The sequence below is a fragment of the Oculina patagonica genome, chromosome 4, assembly GCF_052425735.1.
Source record: "Oculina patagonica isolate OP01 chromosome 4, crgOcupat, whole genome shotgun sequence".
In the NCBI taxonomy this organism is placed as follows: domain Eukaryota; kingdom Metazoa; phylum Cnidaria; class Anthozoa; order Scleractinia; family Oculinidae; genus Oculina; species Oculina patagonica.
The window spans coordinates 20,076,505-20,086,744 of record NC_135761.1 but is presented as its reverse complement, the minus strand read 5'-3'; the positions used below and the strand labels follow the sequence as shown (position 1 = coordinate 20,086,744).

Sequence of the window (10,240 nt, the reverse complement as noted above, 5' to 3'; positions counted from 1 at the left end):
CCTCGGGTGGTTACCAAGCCTGTTTGGCTACTTCCCAAGATGGCGGCCGCCGTAGTGGGAAACAGGGCAACGTTTATGTATTTTTGGAGCAGAAATGTTTATTTTGAACGGGCGAAAAAGCGATTATTTCATTCATTTGGAATCAAGGATGTATTGATTAAGAGGCTCAAGAAGTTACGAATTGAAAACCCCACAGCAATTCAGGAAAAGGTAAGCTGGGTCCTAAAAGCCTAAAGCCCGGGCCAAACTGACACCAGTGACGTAAAACAAAGAACGACCAAATGCAAGGCGACAAAGAACCTTGAAACAATACAGAGACGGAACAAACGCTCCAAACCAAAGGAAGATATCACAGGTTCTAAAACCCAGGTAAACCGCAAACGAGGATGAAAGCTAATGGGATCGATCGAGTTTAAACTCTTCCTTTGGTTTCACTCTCATGCACTCTCATCGTCTCTCATACGCATTTATCAGCTTTGAACGTGGATAAATTTTTCATAAAAGTCAGTAAGTTGTCTCTCGTTTGGCCTGACTTGATGATAGTCGATGAGAGTTGACAAAAACTTTCATGAGAGCTAACCTTTAATAATTCTCATCTTATTTGACTGGGCTTTTTTGAGGGAGAAAATCAAAATATTTACGCATGCTAGGGCACGCATCAAACTGAACACAGCATACGCCACTGACGTCAGTAAGGTAAAAGAAACTAACTCAGTGCAAATAAAATGATGTCAATTTTGCAGTTAAAGCCCTAACCAATCACAAGCCAATGAAATTCAAATGGACCGATCAGAATCAAGCATACGGGTCACGTGACCCATGATTGTGACGTGATCACGCGTTCAAACCGCGCACGCCCTGGAAACGAGCGATTACAAGCCGGACCTTTTTTTATTTATTTATTTTTTAATTTTATTTTTGTATTATTATTGTTTATTATATTTTTTCATGCACGAGGTACAATACACATACTCAATTTTTGTTTTTTTAAAGTTAAAAAAGTTGGCACCAAGAGGATTCGAACCCGGGTCGCTGGCATGCCGAGCGGGAACGATATCCACTGGGCTACAGATGCCCAGCTGTTAGAATACTGATTCTTTTAGCTAGAAATCCTAACCCAAGCTAAAGTAGGCGTAAAGCTATTTTACGTGAACGGTAAAAAAATCAGATGAGAGAGGGGGGATGGGGGTACCGGTATCCCCCTTTCTCGGCTTTACTGGGAATGACTGACTGGTCAATCAGATCACGTAACATGGCGTGACATACGCGTGACCCTACGAATCACAAAAATTGTGTGCGTGACTTCCGGATTTTTTCTCGGATTTTTTCCTGCAGCTGGTGACACAAGTCGCTCATTTCAAGCCATTCATAGACTTACATGTACTACCATTTTCGAGTTACCGTGAATGACCAACTTTTCTACATGTTCTTTCATGCCTTAAGGTCATTGCCCTGAAATAGAACTGAACACAATTTTTTAACCATTCTTCGCCTACTGGTTTATTACTTTAAGGGAACTTATATTTTGAAATAAAAAAGGGGGGTCACCAGATTCGTTTAGGAGCAGGAAGACCATGTATATTCCATATAATTCCTTTATAATTCCTCTGCGAGTAATGGCAAAGTACACCTTTTTAGCGATAATTTATTTTTAAAACACATGAATTGATCTGTTTTCATTTTACAGAAAGAATTTGATCGCTTCACCAAAAATATGAGAAAAAATTGATAGGTCACCAGGCTTGTTTAGGAGAAAGTGACAATTTACTTCTCTCGCGGACTAAGCCACATAGAAAAAAGCCGCCATTTGTTGATGTTCGCGCGCGCGCGCACTAAATCGCGTAAAATTCTGCGCAGTAAGGATGCGCAATGCAATACAGGGCAATGACCTTAAACATTCAGGTTTGTCTTGAGAAACTGTCATGTTTTTCAACTGAACCAATTAACCATTGAAGTGTGAATGTGACAAAATTTCACAGCTCCGCCTGTGTGTTTCTGCTTGTGAAACAGCATTGCATCACGATGCATGTCAACAGTAAAGAGTTGCTCTGTATTTTTGTTAAATCCAATGACGGCAATCTTTGATTGTTTACTTTATCAAAGTGCTTAGAGCATGGCTGCCAATCCAGGGAACTCTTTCACCTGCTGCGTCCATCAATTTTATATGTTGCACCATTGTATGAGAGTAGGAAGTATATTTAACTGGATTCAACCACAGTCATATCGGTTGGTTCTGCCTTTTTAGAAATTTCTTCGCAGCGTTCGTACTCTGGCAAATTACTGTTTGGCGAGTATCATAATCAGGTGTTCTTATTTTGGTTTCATCAAAAAATTTGCACCTGCTTTTAGTGTTACGTGCATATAGCGGCTATCTTTTCGACATGTCAAGCAAACAAGACAGATCAAAATCACCAACCACGGCCCACTTGCATAACCTCCTGAACTCGGAAACTCATTTGCATGAAACAAACACCGTTGTGCTTTGGCTTTGATTGGCTCATTTCAAATAGCAATGTTGTCAAAACCTGAGTTTTAAGTGCAGTAACACACAGGTAGAGCTGTCAAAACTTGTCATGTTCATGCTCTAAATGTTAATTGGTTCAGCTGAAAAACGTGACAATTAATTTTGTAAAAAGAAACTTAAATGTTTTCCGTGTGAAAGAACACGGAAAAAAGTTGGTCGTTCACAGTACAGTTGTAGCTTGAAAATGGCAGTAGTGAGATTTGCGCGCTAACATGCTTGGACAAATGGATTTTGTGTGGTCTTTTTTACTTCTTTGTAAGAGATTATTTTATTCTAATAACCTTATTGATACAAAGAATAAGCGAGCAACTAAAAGCAAGTCTATGAGAAACTTAGAAAAATACAATCAATGATAACAATTCAGTTGAAATGGGAAGCCTGAACACAAAGATATAATTCCCTACAATAAGGAAATCTACAGTATTGTTACTTATTTTCACAGGACTTTATTTTTGCAATTTTCGCAAATTTCAAAATATTGCGAAAATGAAGACCCACAAAAGTTTATTCTTAACGTTTCTGACCTATTTTTATTTTTTATTTTTTTAAAAGTACTTTTTGGCTTAATTGTGGAAATTAAGTCCTGTGAAATATCCCCTTTTCATTTTCCCAAAATAATATTAAGTTCCTGCGAAAATAAGTACCGGTAACAATAAGGTACCCTATGATTTTGTCATGACAGCCCCTGAAGGTTTTGGTGACTCATAAAGTTTGTTATCACGTGCAGGAATTGACTGATGTCATTGGAGTAACAAGATACATGTAAAAGAGAAGAACTGTAGTTCCTATTAATATTTATTATTAAAAAGGACTACAGTTCTTCACGTTTATGTTGTAATAACTACAGTATGTGTATAAGTTCTGGAAGCTGTCTCACTGGGAGGGTCATTCAAGGGTCATTGGAGTAACAAAATACATGTAAAAGAGAAGAACTGTAGTTCCTTTTAATATTTATTATTAAAAAGAACTACAGTTCTTCACGTTTATGTTGTAATAACTTCCGGTGTGTGTAGTTAAGTTCTGGAAGCCGTCTCACTGGGAGGGTCATTCGTGGGTCATTGGAGTACGTGAACAGCATACACTGTGCATGTAAAAGTGTAGAACTGTAGTTCTTATTAATATTTATTATTAATAACCACAACAGTTCTTCACTTTTATGTTGTAAAAGGGTCGGTGTGGATGTAAATATTACAGTATACAGTACTAAATGAAGCAGACCGTGTTCTAAAAAATGTAGTGAAGAGCAGCTTGTGTGACGAGGACCTGGTATCAGGTTGATGCCGTTTCCAAATAGCTGCCAGAGTTCAGATGCCGGATGAATGTGTTCTTAGGTATCGCTGTGGTACTGATGTTACAGCCTGGCTTTCTGTTGCACACCTGACAGTTCCTGAAGGTTTGGTGACTCAAAGTCTGTTATCACACAGGGATTGACTGCTGTCATTGGAGTAATAACGTACATGTAAAAGAGAAGAACTGTAGTTGTTATTAATATTTATTATAAATAACCTGAACAGTTCTTCTCTTTTATGTTGTAATAATACATGTAATGTGTATAAGTTCTAGAAGCCATCTCACTGGGAGGGTCGGTATGGATGTTAATATTATACAGTACTAAGTGAAGCAGACCGTGCTCTAAAAAATGCAGGGAAGAGCAGCTTGTGTGACGAGGATCTGGTATCAGGTTGATGCCGTTTCCAAATAGCTGCCAGAGTTCAGATGCCAGAAGAATGTGTTTAGGCATCGGTCTGGTACTGATGTTCCAGGCTGGCTTTCTGGTGCACACCTGACAGTCGCGGAAAGTTTGGCGACTTATAAAGTCTGTTATCACACAGGGATTGACTGCTGTCATTGGAGTAACAACATACATGTAAAAGTGAATGACTGCATTTGCTATTAAAATTTGTTATTAATAGCGACTACAGTTATTCACATTTATGTTGTAACATGTGTATCAGTTCCAGAAGCCATCCCACTGGGAGGGTTGGTTCTGATGATAGGGGGGGGGGGGGGTTCATTATAATATATTACAGGGACTACAGTATCTATTCAATCCCACCAGCCGCCCCTTTCATAGCCACCCACGAAAAATGAACAGTTCCTAGACTGTGATTTAGTACAGCAGAGGCTACAGATGTAGCCTTTAAAAAAGACTGCAGTTGGACTGCCCTTGCTCCTGACAACTAAACTAGATGAAATACAAGGTTTAAACTATTATGGTAACTTATTATTCATTTACTGGCATGAAAGGCTTGGTGGTATGGCTAGAATAACACTGCATTTGGTAATAATTTGATACCAGTAATTTGTATCTGTCAATCTGTTGACACTGTAAATCTTTCAAATTGTTTTCAGGCTTGGCGGTTATTGCACCATGTGTGATTTTGACACATGCCAGGCAAATTGTGGAAGTCAATCATGCAAAGTGGGCGAATTTAAGACGCAAAATTGACTTGCACTCACTTTACGTATTGATGATTATTAACAATCTGATACCGGTAATTTTGGATTGTGAATTACATTGTAAATAAAAAAAAACTTTAAAACAATTTCCATGTTGCTTCAGGCTCTAGGACCAGTTCTAGAAGGAAAAAACACAGTAATCAATGCTGAAACAGGAAGTGGCAAAACTCTTTGTAAGTGGATTGCAAGGAATATCAATTCTTGTTTTCTTAGTACATTGTTAAGTAAGATTAATGTTAGTAATAATAAAAAGATTCTATTGTATAGGAAAATTTATTTTGTAGACTTGCACAACTCAATGCAAGTCGAAGATATAGTGCTATTATGAAAGAGATATTTACTATTAAAACACAACTAAATGTTATTATTTATTACCTCTACATGTAGTTCCTTTCCTCGACACTATTAATGACAGGTCATTATTATAGTCTTCCCGTTCACTAAATATAAGTTAATTAAAAACATGAAATCGATTTAAGTAGATTAAAAAGGTACAATTTCAGCGGAAAGCTGATATTTCACTTGTCAGCCCATGTCAGAGTAGATAGTGCTCTTGCAGATCTAAAAGGAGTAATAATGTGATTTCCAAGGTTGGCCTCTAAATGACAAAAGGTTAGTCTGCTGTATGTTGCAGATTTCAGTCTTTAATGAAAACTACACATACATGCACTTCCTGATTTACATGATATTTTTGCACCATTCGGTCTGTTTGTTTGATGCAATGATCAGTTTATTTCCATATTGTTATAGGTTATTTGCTTCCCATTGTTAATAAACTTTTTATGGACAAGGAAGCACTTTCAAGGCCACCATATGCTCTTGTTCTGCTGCCCAGTATTGAACTCTGTCATCAGGTGAGTCAGTCTGGTCTGAAATCATCACTTTAAAAAAAAAATTTAAATAGAGTGTTTCTGTTGAGGAACTATCGGCTAATAGATGAACTTGTTTGGAGTTACTTTCATGCCTGTTACAATATGAATGATAAACACATTAAGGGAATGAGTTACAATTAAAGACTTGTGTCACTAGCAATCAGAGATGGTAAAAAAATTACAAGCCTAGAATAAACTATGTAGAGGGCAGTTGGTGCATTCTTCCAAAACATACAGTCTACTTGTGATATTTGCTGTATTGAGTAAAATCAGAAACCCATAAGAGTTAAAACGGTAACTCCCTATAATTCGCATTTTACAAAGTCAGTGTTTGCACATTCATTTCCATTAAGTATCATATTTGGAAAATCAGGAGAAAAAATCAACCAATCAAACTTGCAATATTTGTTTTAATTTTACGGCGCGCGCTAGCTTGCGCTCGATGGCATAGTCTTGTTTTTGAACAAGCTTGGTTGAATAAAGTTGAATTTGGTTAACTTCTCCTGTTTTATCGTGGTAAAGTAGTCTGGAGAACTTCACTTGGATACACTTAATGAATTTGTTTAGTTTCTATAAGAAATTTACGGCGTTTAGGACAGAATTCTATTAACTCACATAAAAACCGAAAATGTAGTTGCGTGTTTCAAAACGTGTATATGGCATTCGCGTACAAACCCTTTCTGTTTGAACTTTCCAAATATAGTACTTAGCAAAATTGAATATTCAAATGCTGTGAACGCATGTTACACGTTTCAACCCCTTATGAGTTTCTGGTAAAATTTATGATTTAAAATCATAGTGTTGTTAATGTGTAGGTATTCAAATATTTATTTGGTATAACTTTGAAGCATCTTTCCTTTTTGAAGAAAAAATACATCTTAAAGTTTAACCACTCAGTGAAAATAGATCATTGTCGAACTTTGTGATAATTTTGCAGTTATGTTATAACCTGCAGTTTCATTAGTTCCCTGATTGCCATGTTTTTTTTTAGCATTCTTGGTATTTAGAAGTCCAAAAGGCTTCCTTACAATTATTATTCATATCACAATTTTGTCAAACAAGGATAGAGTAGTAAAAATGGTTAAAGAATTGTAAAAAACGTCCTAGAATAGACCTCTTTAGCTTCATTTGTTTGTGGTCCCATTTCAGACCACGTGATGTTACCGTCAAGAATTATCTCTTTCAAATTCAAACAAATTCATGTGGAAATGAATGAATAATTTCCAGATAGACAAAGGAATAATTCTCATATGATCTCTTATGATCATAATTCTCACATGATCTGAAATGGACAGTTTACATACACAGCTAAAGAGGTCTATTGCCAAGGTTAAGTGCCAGTTCATGCAGGGATGCTATAGAAGACTTCAGACAAAACCAATATTGAACTTATTGAATTAATTAACAAACTAGATTATAGCTATTAATTTTTTTTTTCATTCTTTTAGGTTGCCAATGTCTTTCAAAGTCTAACAGATGACTCAATGCAGCCATGCATTGTTCATAGAGATTCCAGGCTGCATATTCACCCAAAGTACCCCATTGTTCTGGCCACTCCCAGTACCCTATATACTTACACCCTCAAGTCTCTAAACAATGTACAAATGGTGATTACTGATGAGGCAGACCTCGTGATAACCAGTGGAGGAGATGACATATGGGAAATCCTTAGCTTTTTTAAGGGTGTCGATAGCTCAAAGAAGAGAAAGAAACAGCAAAAACGTTTAGCGAAACAAAAGTCTTTGCAAGGAAAAATTGTTGTAAGACAACATGAAAGCGATTCAAGTATGCTCAAGTCAAGTGAAATAGTAGAAACAGATTTGAATCCTAGTGGTAAAAATGCGAGTATTCAAGCAGATGTTTCACCTTCACAAAGGCAATTTGTTTTTGTGGCTGCAACATTGCCATCCCGCGGTAAAAAAGCAGTTTACAATGTGTTGAAAGAATGGTTACCAGATGCGAAATTCGTAACCACTGATCTAGTCCATCACACTGTGCCAACTGTTGATATATTTTATGTTAAAGTAGAAGAAGCTCTAAAGTTACCTGAGATGCTGCGTTGCCTGAACTCCCTTGTGAGAATCATTAAATATCCATTGACTGCTGCTTATGAGAGAAACAGTCAGCAAGCAATTGTTGGAAATGAGACAAATGTTGGTGGTAGGTCAAATAGTTTTTCTGATGAAGAGAAAAATGCAGAAATGTTTCAAACCAAAGATAAAGTTGACAGCTTAGATTCGGAGGAAACACATTTTGAAGATGAAACCCAAAGAAATAAAAATGAAATTTTCGTTGAACCGGTCGGGTTGAAGAACCTCCGAGTGTTAGTGTTTGTAAACTCATCGAAAGCAGCCGAGCAAGCTTTCAACTTCCTCAGTGACAGCACCGAGGTAGAAGAGAGTGACTCAAGCCCTTGGAAACATGTCACTCAGCACGACAAGGTTATAACTTTGTGGCAAGGTGACCGGAATGAATTAAATGACGATGGTGCAGTTGCACATAAGCATGTTGTGACCCAGACTGGCTTCAAAGAAATATGGCCAGAAAGAGTTGGACGGATTCATGGGGATATCCCTCCTGCTGAAAGAATTGAAACTTTAAAAAAATTCACCTCGGGAGAATTGAAAGTCTTGATATGCACTGATTTGGCCTCAAGAGGGTTGGACATTCCGGATGTAAGTCATGTGATTCAGTTGGACTTTGCTCTCAATGCTGCGCAAGTGCTGCATCGGACAGGACGGACAGCAAGGGCAGGCGCCTCAGGAAAAGGTGGGAATTAAGATTTGTGCAACTCCTTGAGCTTCAAATACCATTTGTCTTTTACAAGATATAAAATACACATCCATTTGTCATTGATTATAAAATTCACATACAGTGGATTTCTTGAACCTTCAAGGGAAACCAAAATTGGTTTGAGAAATAGGGGTCAAAATTTGTAGCGTTTGGCTTAGTAAAGCAAATTCAAGGTAAACGTCTTTTTTTTGCTCGAGTTATCGTAATCACGAGAAATCAAGGGTAAGAAGTGTGATTTAATAACGTCTGGAATTTAAAGCCTATCTCAAACAACCTCGTTCCCAGGGTCTCTCTAGGGGGCAGGAGAGAGAGACCCTGGGAACGAGGTTGTATCTCAAATATTTACATAAAGCGGAGCAGTTCCTAGTCTGTAATAGGGTATCAATTTTTGGGGCAGGTCTACAAAGGGGAAGGGAATGTCTCATTTATTTTTGGTCAAAGATAGGGTAAAATTTGGATCCCTGGGATCTGGTTCCCAGGGTGATCATATTTTGCCAATCATTAACCTGATACAAATGTATCTTTTATCCGTTGCAGTAATTAATTTTATTACAAAAGATGACGAAGATCTCGCAAGGGCAGTCCGAGCTTGTGAAGACTCTCCAGACAGTAAAGGCTACCAAGCTACGTTTAGCCGAAACCGAATGTTCAGGAAGCGAGTAAAAAACAACGCTCTTCCTTTAGCTGACAAGCTGTAATACATAAGATGATCTCCAAACATAAGGCTGTTGTCTGGAGAGACCTGCCGGTTAGCGTTACGTTTCCTCTGAGTGGGTTCAGGAGATGGTTTTAACTGTTAATGTTGCAAAATGTTGCATAATTAAGATTAAAAATGTATAGTTCATGTGGTATGACCTACGTGTTATTAACTGGTATTGAATGAATGCTGTTTTTTGCTTAGGTAGGCTCTTCGCTCTAACCTGCAGTGAGGTGTATGTGTTATGTACTCTACATCATGTTTCATTGCTTTTGCTTTTTTTTTTGAACGGACAATTAGTCCTTTTACACTCACTAAAAAAGGAAACCAAACATTAATTGCAGAAGAATATTCGGAAATTCTCAATTCACAAAAGAATTATACTGTAGTAATAAGCAACGGTGGGTGTAGAACAATATGGCTATGTTCGGAACGCAAACAATTTCGCAGGAACGCGGCTATATCTTTAAAGCACTCTATTAATAAACTTCAGTAAAGTTCGAATTCATGGCGGTGTAATACGCATTGCGTTCCTATGCCTTAAACGGTTTAGAAAGTAAGCATTTAGTCGATTTTTTTCACTTCAAATGAAATGGGCATGATTTGTGACCGATTTCATGCCATTCCTTTGCCCAAGTCGTGAACGTAGTAACAAAAAGCTTTTTTGAGGTGTCGAGGGCATGGTAACATGCCACGTGAAGGGTATTTCTTGCTTATATTGAAAAACTGAAGTACATTTTTACGTTGTAAGTATAAGTTATACTTGTAGTCGAAATAGTTCTTGTCAAAGTTCGCCTTTTTCAATACGTCCAGTTACTATAGTGGACGTTAATAACAACGGACTACTTTATTTGGGTGTGTTTACTTTTACAGCAGTTTCAACTACAACTTTCA

At 37.5% G+C, this 10,240-nt stretch overlaps 1 protein-coding gene across 1 annotated transcript; it reads left to right on the top strand.

Annotated features, from left to right (window-relative positions):
- Positions 1-33: 33 nt before the first annotated feature.
- LOC144651705 (uncharacterized) lies at positions 34-9,493 on the top strand. Its single transcript, XM_078511655.1, has 5 exons — positions 34-210; positions 5,088-5,157; positions 5,735-5,838; positions 7,305-8,625; positions 9,187-9,493. The coding sequence occupies exons 1-5, from the start codon at positions 40-42 to the stop codon at positions 9,345-9,347; spliced, it is 1,827 nt and encodes a 608-aa protein (XP_078367781.1). The 5' UTR covers positions 34-39; the 3' UTR covers positions 9,348-9,493.
- The last annotated feature ends 747 nt before the right edge of the window (positions 9,494-10,240 follow it).

Bases quoted from the DNA above. Each gene is read 5' to 3' on its own strand.
- LOC144651705 (XM_078511655.1), top strand. From the start codon at position 40: ATGGCGGCCGCCGTAGTGGGAAACAGGGCAACGTTTATGTATTTTTGG. The intron at 5,158-5,734 runs GTAAGTGGATTG...ATATTGTTATAG, and splicing joins AGGAAGTGGCAAAACTCTTT to GTTATTTGCTTCCCATTGTT. The intron at 8,626-9,186 runs GTGGGAATTAAG...TATCCGTTGCAG, and splicing joins GGCAGGCGCCTCAGGAAAAG to TAATTAATTTTATTACAAAA.